The sequence below is a fragment of the Pinus tabuliformis genome, chromosome 4_2 (genome assembly GCF_031772625.1).
Source record: "Pinus tabuliformis cultivar Carrire ecotype Pingquan chromosome 4_2, CPIR1, whole genome shotgun sequence".
In the NCBI taxonomy this organism is placed as follows: domain Eukaryota; kingdom Viridiplantae; phylum Streptophyta; class Pinopsida; order Pinales; family Pinaceae; genus Pinus; species Pinus tabuliformis.
This window is the reverse complement of record NC_142304.1, coordinates 1110853050-1110869715: the sequence shown is the minus strand read 5'-3', so window position 1 is coordinate 1110869715 and position 16666 is coordinate 1110853050. Positions and strand designations below refer to the sequence as shown.

Sequence of the window (16666 nt, the reverse complement as noted above, 5' to 3'; positions counted from 1 at the left end):
TGGAATTCTCAATCCCCTCTTTTCTTTCTACAAAATCAAGATTTTATCATAAATACACAATGGAATTATTTACATACTAACATTATAATGGTATAATATATGTTGTGGCATCAACAATAGGGCTATTGTAGTAGGAGTTTTTATTGAAAAAGTATCCAAAGTTTTATTCTCTAATAGAAATCACTGTACAATCATTATGGTTTCTTTTAACGGGAATTAGTTAAATATATTATAAAAAATGGTCAGTGAAGCTGACAACACCGCTACAACACTGGTTAAACATACAAAATGTCTGCATAATTCTAGTTGTTCACACCAGGCCAAAACATAATACGAAGCTTTCTGATCTCTTTTGGCAACAATTTCCATAATTCTCTACTATATCTTATAAAAGATACCTAATATACTGATTGCTTTGAGAAACATATGCTAAAGAAAGGTGTGATTACTTGCTGCTTCCTCCATGCTAGTGTCATTGCGTGTTGATTCCTGATCTCCAATGTCCATAGCTTCCATCATCTGATCACTGTGTCTTCATCTTTGTTCTCAACTTGCTTTGACGTCCTCTGATTGGAATCCATTGAGTGTACATGTTTTTTCAGATTCTCCACCAAATTTTTAGGAGGTTGCATTTATTCTCAAGGATGACCAATTGTTGCTTGACTTACAGCATCGTGCTCATGATTTCTGCAATTTGAGCCATGCAATGTTGTTCATGTAATAAGGGAGAGAATAAAATCTCTTTGTCCCTGTACCATCTCTTCATGTGTCCTTAAGTTTCTCCTTAATTCAAGTAAATCTTGATGATCCATACTGTGAAAATGGTCTGCTGAGAATGAAACAGAGAATTGACAAACCTCCAGGCTTGAGTTAAGATGGTAAATAGGAAGAATGACAAGGCTCCCAAGGGAATTGTCTTTGTCGGCGAGCAGGTGGGACTTTAAACTATGACCTACAGAAAGGATGAGGAGAGAAACTCTTTCGACACCACTTCCCAGAAGCTCAGAAATTAATCAACAATCCCAGAGATAGAAAATAAACACTGAGAGGGTGAGCATTGCTTGACTAGATTCTGAAATCAACATATATAGGATGATAATGAAGCCAAGTGCCCTCCTGAGAGCCCAGATTGAGGTTGAAAGAAGGCCAATTATACAAATAAATCCATTTTTAGAGAGAAAAGGTCAAAGCTTTAAACCTAGGGCTTTCATTCCTTAGAAATTCAGCTTTGAAACTATAACAACCATATCCAGAGAACACAGACATGAACTTCTATCTTCTGTACAAAAATAAAACTCATAGAAGAAGAACAAACAGAATGGAAACTGCAAAAACCAACCTGAAAAATGGCATTGAGTTCGTGTAGAGGTGCCCGTCTTCGTCCCGCCGGGAGTAAAATGAACTGCCCATTGTCCCACTTGGCTCAGGGTGAATTAAAACTAAGGCTTCAATACCTCTTGTCCCTGCTATCTCAGACATGTGCGGGAGGACGTTGGATCTCATTGATTTTATTACTCTTTCTGGGTGGATGTTTTGGGTATACTCATCATTGTAATTGAGTCCGGAGGTTTATTCTACCATTCAAATGGAGGATGTATAAGTTTGTCCTTCCGTTATCTTTTAAAATAAAAATAAAAAATAAAAATTATGTTCTATAAAACTAATATTGATTATAATAAAAATTAATATATTATAAAGTAATTAGAAATAATAAAAAAAGATATAATAACATGTTTAAATTTTATAATTTGGTTATTGATAAAATATTTTAATACAAATTAATAATAAAAAATTATTCTAATTTGTCTCATAAATATTTAGATGTACATGTTATATAAAATATTTTAAAGTCAATTGTCTATACATTATATATCATTTAAAAAAATTATGTATATATCATGAAAAAAAATTAAATTTTTATAGTTAAATGGTTTATTTGGTTCTATAACATTTGTTTACCTACTATATATTTGATGAAAATATGGTAGAATAAAAATAATCAGTATTTTAAGAAAATTTAATGATGGTTAAGATTCTGTTCAGATGAATTTAGATAATTTGTAATTATTATCAACAAAGACCTAACATTAATATATTCTTTATGAATGATACAGGAAATATATCTAGAGTTCAATAAATCTTCCAGGATGACTCTTCAAGAATTTATCATCATTTCAGGGGTACTTTATTTTGCTTTTGCCTTCTTAGTACCTCACTTGTCAGCAATGAAGTTCTGGTGTGGGATTTCAGCAATTTTCACCGTCATATATATTGTTATAGTGTTGAAACTGTCCATATCTAATGGTAAGCATGATTCTATCTCTATCATTTTTTCTTGGTATGATCTTTTTGGAAGTTGTGAATGCAGACTGTACATTAATGCAATACAGATACTTACTTTAACATGGAGAGAGATTTTTGAACCTTACCACTCTTCTATGCAATACCAATAATAACAATGAATTTACCAATTGATCATGAAGTAATTCCCCTATCCTCCTTTTGTCATGCTCAAATTAATTTATGGTAGTTCCATTACCAATAATAACAATGAATTTACCAATTGATCATGAAGTAATTCCCCTATCCTCCTTTTGTCATGCTCAAATTAATTTATGGTAGTTCCATTTATTATTTGGTTATAAGACTGAAGAGTCTTATCATCGAAATATCTTGAACCAACTTCGAAGATACTACCTCATTTGTATACACTACAAGGTGGTAGATTTGAGATAAAGCATGAATGATTCTCTAACTCTCTCTTAATAAGAAACCAGAGATGACTAGGTCAATGCTTTATGCTGACGTTTTGGATTTAACTATATGTAGGTCAATCCAACTCAAAGAATTACAATCTGATTGGAACAAGGCAACAGAAGGTTTTCAATGCGCTAAATGGAATTTCAGCAATCATATTTGCAAGTAACAGTGGCATGCTTCCTGAGCTTCAAGTGAGTGGATAGCTCAATCAGTTTTACATTCATACATTTTCAAGATTACATGTATTTAACTAAATTTCAGCAGTCATATTTACAAGTAACAGTGACATGCTTCCTGAGCTTCAAGTGAGTGGATAGCTCTCAGTTTTATATTCATACATTTTCAAGATTACATCTATTTAGTTAAATTTCTCAGCAAGAGTTAACGAGCCTGCTATAAGACATTCAATGTCCGTTTGCAAGCTCGATAACTCGATAACATACTGCTCTTATTTTTTATTTATCTAGTCACTAAGCGTAGTGTGTTATCCGACTATGGAGCTTGCAGGTAAAGGGGCATTGAATACCCTATAACAGACTCGTTAACTCTTGCCAAATTTCTCTCCCTCTATAGACATGCTTTTATTAAAAACAAAACACAGATGACCAAACAAAGCACGTGCTTTTATATACAGCAGCATTGACCAGACTGATTGTCATTTTGAAAGATGACCAAACATAGCACGTGCTTTTATATGACAGCAGCATTGACCAGACTGATTGTCATTTTGAAAGATGACCAAACAAAGCACGTGCTTTTATATGACAGCAGCATTGACCAGACTGATTGTCATTTTGGATAAAGATTATCGTGTTAAAAACATGTAAATAAAAATCTCAAACTATTTTGATACATCCATTAAAAAAGTGCGTTAGGTATAGATTGAGGCTGTGTTACCGGTATACTCACCTGTTTGAAACTCTCAGTAGCAAATATTTTATTTAAAATCTAAACTTTTAGTTAAAATATTTATTAATAATCTGTAGGCTGTATAAGTAGGTTATAATTACCTATATCCATACCTTACAAAAGGTGCGTTAGGTATAGAAATATCCACCTCTTTGAAACTCTCATTAGGTATAGAAATATCCACCTGTTTGAAACTCTCAGTAGCAAATATTCTATTTAGAATTTAAACTTTTAGTTAAAATATTCATTAATAATCTGTAGGCTGTATAAGTAGGTTATAATTATCTGTGGCTTCTATAGTACATGATAATGTTAGCAAAAAAGTCTAAGACATTAAATTTTATATTTTGATAATGCTAACAACAATATATATAATAATTTATAGTTTATAGTTATATTTTATAGTATAAATTTAGTCTTCAATTTTCTTTATGTACAAATGATATTGGTGTTATAATTAGATCAATCTCATTCAATTCGAGGTGAAGGCTTTTTTTAAAACAATATGATAGATAATTATAACATGTTTTCAAACAATGTACAATATTCATTTACATTCCAATTAGGTGGGAATTTTTAGATTTTAAGGCAGATTTCAAGGATGATGATAGGTTGATCATGATGTGGAGTTGAAATATTCAAATGGTGAGGATGTAGATTCATTTCTAGATATGTAGTTAGAGTCAGTGTTGCACTACTCGTACTTTTATGAGACTCCTTTGACTATTGACCCGGTGAATCGTATAAAAATCGGGAACGACCCATATAAGACTACTATAAGACTCAACGAAATATAGAAAAAATTTAAAAATATAGTAAATTTTAAGCACAAAAAAGAAAAAGAAAAAAATCGAAATTTGCTACAGGGACTGATCTTATCAAGTCTATACGAGTTTGATAGAAGTAATATGTGAGTCAACGGGTCAACACAAGTAAGAATCAGGTCTATACGAGTTTGATAGGAGTAATATGTGAGTCAATAGACGTGTGGGTAAGTGTCTTATGCACAGGGTCTATGCGAGTGACCCGTTTCAACATATGACTCATCAAGGCCCGCGAGTCTTGAAGGGTCTTATAAAGGCCGTGCTTCACTAGTTAGAGCTACTCTACATCATCATATCAACAGAGTGATCATTGATGAAATGCTCAATTTTGTATTTATAACTATCATTTTTGTGTAAGCCATGATGCATTATGATTTTAGTCTTGATATTAATAAATTATCTAATAAATTTACTTCTAATGTTGTGATTCATGAATTGGTTTGAGTTTTAGCATTGAAAAAAATATTAATTTATTTTTTGTACGCGGCCTTTCCCCATTATATGTGGATCTTGGCTTTTAAAAATCCAATGGACCTATATCTGTATCCGTATTTGTTTCCTAATAACTTAGGATTGAGGAAATAAAATGTATGATGGGCTAAGTGGCCTCCAGTAGTATTCCTTGTTATCTCAGAGAACATGACACATATTGCCTATCACTTGCATAGAATATGCTCCTTGACTTCGGAATCCTTGAGGATGTGGTGTGTTAGCATTCCTGCTATAGAAGGAAACATGGATTCTGCCCATAGAACAACATATAACTTATATGGCATATAATAAGTTTTCTCAAAGCATGGTGTCATAGACAATTATCAACAATTATATGGCTTACGTACATTGATTTTTATGTATAAGGTGTTTTACTTCTACTAAGGTGGCAAAGTGTTCCAAGTTTTTTTTTTTTTTAATATGTATAAGGTGTTTTACTTCTATTAAGGTGGCAAAGAGTTCCAAGTTTTTTAAGTATAGAAAACTTGCATGACCAATTAGTGTGAAGTAATGTGCTTACCATTATCTTATGTAAATTGGAATTCATTATATTTAATCGTTTCTATGACTATTACTGCTTTTTTCTAAATATTTCATGGTTTTCTATTATCTTTTGCTATAATAGGTTGTATTATATAAATTATTGTTTCCAAAACTACCCAAGACCACACAATACGAGGAAGTATAACATAAAAAACATAGAGAATGTAGAAATATTGAGTAGTTACCATAATATGTAGAAAATAGATTAATATAATGAATTGTGTATAAGTGGTCGACCTAGTTATTTGTTGTACAAATCTTTGAGGGTGAGGTCCCTTAGAGCTAGCTCGATGGGTCAAAAGAGATGAAGCATTGTCATCTTTAATATTGTCTAAGAACTGCAAAAAATCTTAGCTTTGAACAAAATTTGGGTCCACAACCCACTATAATCTAAAAACATTTATGTTCCACTAAGATTCTGGGACGAGGAGGTGCGAGTGCGGGGAGACACACAGGGGGACATGTTGGCGTGCCCTCCAATTTTGGGGAAATTTAGGGGGACGGGGATATGTCAGGGTATATAATTTTTCTTAATATATATATATTCAATAATGAAAGCATAAGTATATTGATACATACATAATTGAATTGAATAATGAAATACATTGATCCATATTCATCATTCATCATTCTAGAATCTACATTGATTTAAAAATTAAATTTATCATTCATCATTCATCATTCTAGAATGTAAATTGAGTTAAAATTTAAATTCACCATTCATCATTCTAGAATCTAATTAGTGTTAAGAAAAATATACTAGATTAGATACCAATGTTATCAAAACTAAACCGACATTGCACTGGAAAACCCTCTGAACCAAGAACTGGTTAGAACCAGACTGCAATTGGTAAAAAATAAGTTGATTAAAACCACCTAAAATATTCAAATTTTAATGAAAGACATATATATTCATATGCATTCATATGAATCCAAACCATTTATATAGAAATAAGCAAAAGTTCTCATTTATATAGCATGTAAGGGTGCACTCAACCAAAATAACACCGAGTGAAATCCATCTTTGAACCGAAATAGATCAAGAAACAAGCTCTAGATGACCTATAGCATCCAAAAAAATCATGCTACAAAAAATACCTACATATCATCAAAATGATTACCTATATTGGGATCTTCGTCATCAATATCACCCTCTAAGCATTAGAATAAGATACAAAAAACGTAGCATGTCAAGTTAAGATTTTGTTTGATTGTTGGGTACATTTTTAATAGGATCATGATAGAGGACCTTGACAACCAATGGCACTAACATCAAGGTACATAGAGGGCCTGGTGTTCTTGATTAAATAATAATTCCATACCCTCGTACATGACAAATTTCAATGGAAACATTACAATCCCCCCTTGATCTTGAAATCCTGAAAAATTGTTAAGTCTGTTGGATTTTGAGTGAGATCTAAAATTCTACTTTCTCAATATGAAATCCAATGAGGTCGAAACCACTCTCAAAATCCTGAGTTATTTCATGGTAATGTTAAAAATTTAAGTAAAAGGATGAAAATGAAAGATAAATGAGAATCTCCATCTTGCTCTTTAGTGGAATTTCGCCACAAGGGAGGCTTCCTAGTGATCACCTAAGAGGATATTCTATGTTATATGGCTCAAGTTGATAAAAACTAACATAGGTATAGATCATCAATGATAGACAATGGCTCAAGACTCTCTAATAGGATATAATGTGCCATGCATCTAAACTAGAAAGGCACATATGGCCTAGGCTTTATTGATATGTAGCAACAAAGGAATTCCTAGGCATATACAAGACAAAGAAAGGGTTCACTAAAAGATATGTTCAACAAAGGAAGAAAGAAAACACACAAATTAAGCGCTAGCGAGGGTTAGGGTTTCTAGGGCATAAAATATTGAAAAAAGAGTGACGTCAACCCTCCTATGGAAAGTTTCGCTATGCAAAAGGCTATATTTTGAGTTGCAAGGATCAACAAGGTAAGACCTAAGTTTTATCACCTCAAACGCCCATCCACAATAGCCCTAAATCAATTTGGATCTACCTAAATGCCCTAGAGGCTTGCCTTAAAAGACTTAGAAAATAAAAGGAAGGAAAAATATTAAGTTTTCCAGAGTTTTTAATCAAAACAAAGGTTGCTAGTGCCTACTCCTACTTGGGTGATATTCTTTAGGCTAATGGACAAATGCTTTGAGTAAGGGGAAAAAATCTCTTGTTTCCACTCAAAAAACCCTAACTATATCTTTTTGTAAGGGGAGAAATTAAATAGGAAATGCACACTAAGAGTTTTCCGATGGATTTCCACAAAGAAACATTCAAGATGCAAAACTATCCAAGACTTTCTATAAACAATTTTCATTTAGAAATGGAACATAAAAGAACCCTAGGAATAATTAATTACATGTAAAACAATGAAAAAGTTTGCCTTAAACTTACAATTCTTCCATGAGAAAGCCTTCTTTCAATCCCAAAAAGACATCTCCAAGATATAAGCCAATCTCCAATAGCAAGAGCACCATAGAAATTACATCTCCACAAGTAGCAAGTTCAATAAAGACTAAGTTAAGCTCTCAAGAAGATGTTGAATTCCAATCGTGATGGTGAAAAGTAACAAGAGAATGATTCTCAATATATATGAGGTCTATCACTCATAATTATTAGCCTAAATGCCTAATGACAAGTTTAATTTTGTGTATGCATCAAGAAAGTAGGTTACAAACCAACTCGGTAGTTAATAATAACAAAAATATGCCACAAAAACCCACACATGTGGGTCAAAACTCCCCTCAAGCATGATGCCATGCCCTTTTGGGTAGTAAATCCTATGGAAGTGCATGAAATGGGCAAGGGGGATATACCATCATTATAATCAACTCCATCCTTGAAGGGAAGCTCCCAAGACATGCCTCAAAATGTATCCAAGTGTCAAAAACTTGCTGTAGGTGCTCTATGTCATCTTTAAGGGGGGCTAGAAGTATGACATGGCACAATCTCTCCCTAGCATTGGGGCTCCATGTGGTACTACAAGCCCTCCATTGTCTGTTAGTTTTTGGTAGCATCGATTGTGCTCTAGCCATGAAAATTGGTGGTGAGGCTAAGGCACATGAGTTCTAAAGAACCCAAAAACTGTTTAGTGAAATTCCACCTAGATTGTATTTTATTAAAATAATTAATATTTTTAATGGGGTTCCTAAGTCTAAACTTAGGAAAATTTAAATATTAATGGGTATTAATCAAAATATGGGTGAGAATGATCAAGAAGACAGATCAAGTCATTTTTTAATCTTAACAGTTGATTAGAGACTTAATCTCGACCGTTGAAATCTCAACGAGAAAAGTATAAGAAAGAGGCTTGGGGTTCATTTGGAAACACACACAGGGAGAAAAGATTGATCTGGAGTTTGATTTCTTGGGCTAGGAAGCTGAGAAATTCGGACTAGGTGATCAGTTGCAGTAGAGGGGCAGGGATAGTTCGGGAGTACTGACAAAGAGGCGGAGAGAAGCTGGTGGAGGTAGCGCAGCAACTAGGAGGTCTAATGCTGGGCCAATTTGGGCCCACCTAGGCCTGATGCAGAGCCAGAAGGGCCAGCACACAAGCAGAAGTAGAAAGCTGCCCTCCACGCAGAAAGTCAGAATTATTAGGAAACTTCCAAAGTATCTAGGAAGGTTGACGCAGTGGGCATAAGAGACAGTGCAGGGCTGATGCAAAGCCTAAAAGGTTGACGCAAGGCCTACGCAGGGCCAACACAGAGGTAGCTGGGGTTAGCTAGTCTTACTGTCGGATCAACCGAAATCTGGCATCTACCGAGTGAAGTGAGGTAAAACTCACTCAGATTTTTGACCATTGTATTTTCTCTATCACTAGATTGCCGGGAGGGCATCCAACATTATATTTAGAATTACTGCTTAATAATAGAAAACCCTCAGAGCTACTGCATTGGTTTTCTCGCATAGGGTTTTTCAGGGGACTATTTTGTCCAAAAATATCTATGTCCTATGCGTCTTGTTCTTTTCTCAGTTTTCTGTTTCATGTATTCAAATATTAAAGAAGTGTAGGCTGCAGAAGTATTTTGGTTCAGTATTCAGAGAATAACTTGATAATGTATATTAAAATCAAGTAGGCAAAGTAGATTCAGATTTGTTGTAGTAGGGGTTCCCTGAGGATTAGAAACTTTCACTTGGTTTCAGAGGATTGATTTTGAAACAGGAAGATCAGATCCAATCCTAAGCAGAGAGGCCAAAAGCCACACTTGGCAGCAATTTGAATCCCCTTGAAGGGATTGCGCAGTCCTTGCTGAGAAGCAGAGATTCAGAGGAAATCTCTCTCTGAGAGAGTCGAAAAAGAGGTATGATCTCTGAATCGTGAGCTTGTAGAGGTAGAGGGAGTGACGTAGAACCTCAGTGTAGTTCTTGAAGCGCAAAGTTTCTACCGGGGTAGAAATCTGTTGGAAAAGAGCGAAGACACATAGAAGGGGAATTTTCTCCTTAGAGAACTTTTTGCCAAAAAGTTCAAATTTATCACTTGCTCGGCAACTGAGTAGTGCTGAGCAATGACTAGTGGAGTTAGTTTGATAGTTGGGTGAGATGGCATCACATGGGATCAGAGATTAGGACAGGTTGGAAGGAGCTTCCAACTATGTCATATGGAAGACCAAAATCTTAGTTGTTCTAGAGGAGTACGATCTCGAAGCCTATGTCAAGAATGTTGTGGTTGTTCCTGCTGACAATGATAGAAAGAAGAAGTACAAGGCCGAGCAGGGGAAGGTGAAGAGGTTCATACTCGATGGAGTTCAAGATCATGTGGTCTCACACTTGCAGGGCAAAGATACAACCTGAGATATGTGGGAAGCCTTGTCTTCACTGTATGAAGGTTCTGCTGAACAAAGGAAGATATATCTAGAAGAGAAGTTGCAACGGACATTGATGCAGAAGGGAGAAGGAGTTAACTCCTATCTTCAATGTCTTCAAGACACCAGAGACCAACTTGCTGCAGTGGGGTCCACTCCTCAGTCTATTGCGATGGTAAGGACGAACTTGAATGGAGTCTTGGATGAATGGCAAGTCTTCGTCCAAAGTATATTGGGCAGGGAAAGATTACCTTCATGGGAGGATATGTAGGCAACTCTTCAACAAGAGGAATTAAGGAGGGACCTATTCAAGGTCAACCTCAATGGTAGTAGTGGGAGTGGCATGAAGGCCAAGGAGGAGGAGGAGAACGCAGCTCTAGCATCAAAGGGACAACAGAAGCAAAAGTGGAAGAAGGACATTTCAAAGGTGAAATATTTCAGATGTGATGAGTTGGGCCACTTTGCATCCCAGTGTACTTTGAAGCAAAAGGATAAGGATGAGAAACATGATCCTAAGGCTGCTCCAGCAAAGATTGACGAAGATGAGTTTACCATGAGTGCCCACGCATCTACAGGAGGGAAATGGGGCGATATTGAGCTGTAGTCGAGAGGACCACATACGGGCAAGATCCTTGAGGAGTCCACCTCTTGGATCAATTCCTTTCTACGGGAGCTTGAGATTGAATAGTAACGAGATGGACTTAGTGTTAGATGATCTAATGGATTGTTTAGAGAGATAGATGAGTAGTTTGAGACTAGAGACTGATCAGCGTAGAGCAAGGTTGGTAGCGGTGCAGATGGCACAATGCATAAAGCAGTAGCAACACAGAAGATTCAAAGCATCAGAGACTAGAGTAGTCAGATTCCAACATTCATGGTATTATGTTGAACATAGTTAAGTTCATTAATTTTGGATGTTTTTTAGTTGCTTCTCTCAGCAACTGAGTTGCAGTACAAATGTAGTGTTAGCAGTGGCAGTATAATGGATGCAACATTTGAGACAGAGTTGTAGTACAGATGCAACAGTGGCAGTGGCAATGGTAGTGTCATAGGTAGCAGTACAGTTACAGTAGCATCACAGTATTGGTGGCAACAACAGTGTAGAAAGGAGGTTCTTAAGAAACATAGCAGCATGCAGTTGGACATTGTTGCTAAAGCACTTTCCTCGCTAAGATGGAGTGTTTATTTTTGGTAGCATCAAATGTTTTCTAGCCATGAAAATTAGTGGAGGGGCTAAGGAACATGAGTTCTAAAGAACCCAGAAACCGTTTGGTGAAATTCCACTCAGATTGTATAATTAATATTTTTAATGGGTTCCTAAGTCTAAACTTAGGAAAATTAAAATATTAATGGGTATTAATCAAAATATGGGTGAGAATGATCTAGATTACAGATCAAGTCATGCTTTAATATTAGACGTTGATTAGAGACTTAATCTCGATCATTGAAGTCTCAATGAGAAAAGTATAAGAATGAGGCTAGGGGTTCATCAGGAAACACACACGCAGAGAACAAATTGATCTGGAGTTCGATTTTTGGGGCTATGAAGCTGAGAAATTAGAACTAGGTGATCAGTTGCAACAGAGGGGCAGGGATAGTTCGCGAGTACTGACGGAGAGGTGGAGAGAAGCTTGTGGAGGCAGTGCAGTAGCTAGGAGGACTGACACTGGTCCAATCTTGGCCCACGCGAGCCTGACGCAGAGCCAGAAGGGCTAGCACAGAAGCAGAGAGTTGCCCTCCACACAGAAAGACGGAACTGTTGGGAAACTGTTGAAACAACCAGGAAGGTTGACATAGTGGGTAGAAGAGACAACACAATGCTGACACAGAGCCTGAAAGGCTGATGCAGGGCGTACGCAAGGCCAGTGCAAAGGTAGCCGAGGTTAGCCAGTCTTGTTGCCGGATCAGTCGGAATCTGCTAGGTGAAGTGAGGTAAAACTCACTCAGATTTTACGTCATTGTATTTTATTTGTCACTGGATTTTCAAGAGAGCATCCAACATTGTATTTAGAATCACTGCTTAATAATAGAAAACCCTCAGAGCTGCTGCATTGGTTTTACCGCATTGGGTTTTTTCGGGGACTATTTTGTCCAAAAATAACTGTGTCCTATGTATCTTGTTCTTGCTCAATTTTTAGTTTCATCTTTTCAAATATTAAATAAGTGTAGGCTGCAGAAGTAATTTGCTTCAATATTCAGAGGATAACTTGATAATGTATATTAAAATCAAGTAGGTGAAGTAGATTCAAATTTGCTGCAGTAGGGGTTCCTCGAGGATTAGGAATTTTCACATTGTCATCCTGGGAATGACCATCATCATCTGGACTCTGGATCAGGTCATGCCCATCAAACAGTGCTTAGGGGCATGCTGGGTCCACTGGTACATCATTAAGAATCTCCAACACCAAGAACAGAAGATTAGCATTTCAACATCTAGGGGTGCTTTGAGGTGTTAATCAATTGTTGGAATCATCAAAATGCCCAATGCTTTGCTTTGCAGGGGCAATGCTGCATCTCCAAGGTCATCACTACTCTTTGGATAGGTGGTTCAACCTATGCATCATGTGTGGTGTAGGCATAGAATGTGCCCTCAAAGCCTTTGCTACTCTATGAAGGACCACCTAGCAAATCCATCTCAAACTCAAGTGAAGTTAACAATCATTAGAGACAATGACCATAGATGCATCATAGTGGACAATAGTTAATTGTTAAGGGCACAATAAGACTTCATATTGGGATTGTTGAAATATTTAACTAGGTTTGGTCTTCATAATGACATATGTAATCATGATTTATGTATTTGATGTAACAAGAAATTTTCTTTTTATTATTGTTGATCTTGAGGCACGGGTTTCATGCTCAAGAAGATTTATTTTTAGGTCAAGCTACCATTAAGAGCTCTTAGGATTTGTCATTGAGTCATCAAGTCATTTAAAGTCATTGTCATGTATGAGAGACCCATGTGGACATGTTACATATTGAAACAAAAATTGTTTTGAGTCAATAGACCCTCCAAGACCAAGTCCAAGTGCTACTAGCAAGTCGACCTTCAAATGGAGTTGTCAACCTACACAAGAGGACATGTCGGCCTAAATACATGGCTGAGAAGCCTATAAAAGGGAGGAATCAACCTCACTTAGAGACATAATTTAGTCAAGCAAGAAAGGGCAAGTAAGAAGAGCGAAAAAAGAAGATAAGGAGCCTACATGTTAGCGAAGAAAGGAGTGAAGGAGAAATTGAAGTTTGGGACTATTTTGGGCCTCCTACTCTGACACGTGCGAAGAAAATCAAGGTTCTTATCTACTACAGAATGTTGATTTTTGTAGCTTGGGAGGTACTCCAAGCCTTGAGGATTGAGGGTTTGGAGGAAGGAGTTCCACAAGTGGCCTTGTGGGCTTGAAACCCAAGTTTGGGGTTTTGCACCCATCGATGTTGGGGACAAAACTATGAAGATATTTTGACATGTGATGGATAAGGATAATAGTACTCATCAAGATGAATCCTATGCATAAAAAATCATTTGATTCTGAGTTGTGGTTGAAGATAAATGTATTTTTGAAGTATAGTGTGGGTGAATTTGTCTCAAGTTCAAGTCGACATTAGTACAAAGAGCACTTCTTGACAGGTTGGACGTCACCCTAGAGAAGTCTATATAAAGGAGTGAGGAGAGGCCTTATTCCTCACATCCAAGTGCAACACGTCAAGGTTGATCTCTGTGATTTGGTCTTAGATGGGAGGGCATTCAGTGAAGGATGAAAAGGGAAAGTTTGTGTTCTTTCCAAGACTGTTTGGAGGGCCGAGTACCCTAGGCAGGAGGTTGAGTTAGTAGGGAGGAGATTTGGGTAGGAAGGTGCTATTTAAGGACTATTTTGGGGCAGAATTACTCTCTATTTGCAGGTTGCAGGTCCTTGTGGTAATTACAGGGTTCGGACCTCTGTTTTGTGGAGGCCGAGAAGCCTAGAAAAGAGCCCAAACTAGGCTGCATACTTAGCAAGAAGGAGCGAGGTAGTTGGGACAGTTGTGGAGGGTAAACACAAGGATTTATAGCAAGAGGTTAGGGCTAACGTGTGCCCTAACCAAGCTTGTTATTAGCCCAAACAGTGCACCGTTTTCCAAGGACAAGAGTAGTAGTGAACATGTATGCTATTCTCCTTTTTGTTGACATTGTTTTCTAAGGGATGGAGTCCTAGAGTGGACGAATTTGCTTGTCATCTTTGAGAACTATTAGTAAGGACAGTAGTAAGGTGATAAGGTGACCTAGACATGCTTTCATAAAGGACCTTGTACAACAAAAGAAGGGCACACTTGGCAGTCCTATATTAGGACAAGTGGAGGACGTTTGTGCATGGCATTGATGGCATAATCCTTGTTTTGAGGAGCGGAGTTCTCCATGTGCAAACTCAAGAAATTTTGGGTAGGTTATGTTGTGGCAAGCATGGTTTGTCTCTGCTTCAGGTGACCACAGATTTGAGGAAAGGTACAAACCATGTGAATTTTTGTCCCAGCCTTTTGGAGAAGGTCAAAAGGTTTAGAATTTAGTACATGCCAACTTGGGTACTAACAGTGTTAAAGGGAAAGTAATTCGTGGCTGAGATAGGTTGTTTGAGAAGTGAATTAGGGATGGCATAAGCCCTAACCAGAAGCAACAACCTACAACAGTATCACACCAACTCTAGAGGTATGTATTGATGGTGAGTTTGATTTTAGGGATGTAGTTTCTATGTTGGACGACTGTCACAACTAGAAGAAAGGGTTTATTAGTGGGCATATGCTATAGTGGGAAACACAAATCCATAGATAAGAGGACAACAACAAAAGGAGTTGCAGATGGCCTCTTGGATGATAGCTTGATGGGTGTCCTAGGAGAGGATTGATTGATGGAGTCTGTTAGTAGCCAAGAGGAAGGGTTTCCTAGGTGTTGGATGCATATGCTATAATGAGGATTGGTCACTTGTGGTCTATTGGAGCGCAACGTGAGAGTGGGCCAAGTGTGAAACTGAATTGGGCATTTATGGTCTGCTGGTGGACGATGTGATAATGTCCAAGTTGGAGCCCAGTGTGCACAATCTCCATGGACTTAGATGGTTTGTAGAGTGGTAGTTGTTGAGCTCAAGGGTTGATGAGCCAGAGGAGTAGTTGAGTAGTCATAGACTTGTGTGTGGAGAAGGACTTCTACAGCAGATGATGGGCAGCCCCTCCTAGACCGTGTTCATTGTGGGAGATGGAGATCTTGCAGTGATATGTGGCAACCCTCCGTGCCCTATGTTGGTCTTCAATGGAGTAGCACAGGAAAACCGTAGTGGGCTAAAGTCCCAGAGTAGCTAAGGAGCAACAATGGGTAGATTGAGAATTGTTCACAAACAGAGTTGTGAACAACTCAACATGAATCTCGATGTGTTGTTCCTTTGATGGAATAAGGCACAACTAGTGAGTAGATTGATCACCGAGGTTCAGTGGTCAGATGGACTTCGAGCATTGATAGAGGCAGGAGCTGCAATTGAGGAGCTGAAGGATCAGGTAGGTATAGGATACGATCGAGGGGAGATGTGAAGTAGACTACATCGTCCAGGTGGTTAGAGTATCTTGTTGAGGATAGATTGGTTGTTGATGGACCAACACCAATCTCTAGTTTTGTATCTTGTACTAGTGGATGTATGAGCGCCATTATCCCTAGTACAAGAGCCCTAGACTGTTGTATTATATGTTGATTAATATAACGAAGTTGGGTTGAAAATTGTGAATTTTTTTCCATATTTTGTGCACAGAGATTTAAGATTCTATCCCAGACACCAAGGTCATGGAAAAACAACACATAAAAGTTGAGTTACAGTGATACAAAAAGAGTCAAGTTTTGGTGTCAATATGGATTGTCTTCAAGGATCGAATTCACTATGAAGGAGAAGAAAGTAAAGCGGGGATGAAAGAAAGAAGATCTCACCATTTGCATCATACTCATATGTGTTAGGGTTTCTGTGACAAAGGTCGAAAATTGCAGAAATCTTTGGTAAGCCAAAATTGCAATAAAAGGAGATGTTTCTAAGTCGAGGTTGAAGACAAAGAAGAAGTTGTTCATTTGACTTGGAAAAAGAAGCAAGGTTTGACTTGATCTTGGAGGAGTCTTGGTCAAGGGTCTAGATCTTGAAATTCAGCAATTGAATATTCTATATGAAGAAGAATTCCATGAGTTTTCCTCTCAATATTAGAGAGGTTTTGGCCTTGGATGATCACCTATATCTTGTGTCCTTTGTCTCATTGTTATTTATGTTTTGGTAGTTTTTTGATGAAGAGAACACATAATAATAAAC

The 16666-nt window shown here is 37.2% G+C and overlaps 1 protein-coding gene across 2 annotated transcripts in view; it reads left to right on the top strand.

Annotated features, from left to right (window-relative positions):
- LOC149173561 (putative proline transporter 2) overlaps positions 1-16666 on the top strand; it is a 65445-nt gene that overhangs the window by 23886 nt on the left and 24893 nt on the right. For both annotated transcript variants that reach the window (XM_089427962.1, XM_089427961.1), the window contains exons 4-5: positions 2115-2304; positions 2830-2951. In XM_089427962.1, the coding sequence (XP_089284088.1) occupies positions 2115-2304; positions 2830-2951 (312 nt within the window). The remainder of the gene's footprint in view (positions 1-2114; positions 2305-2829; positions 2952-16666) is intronic.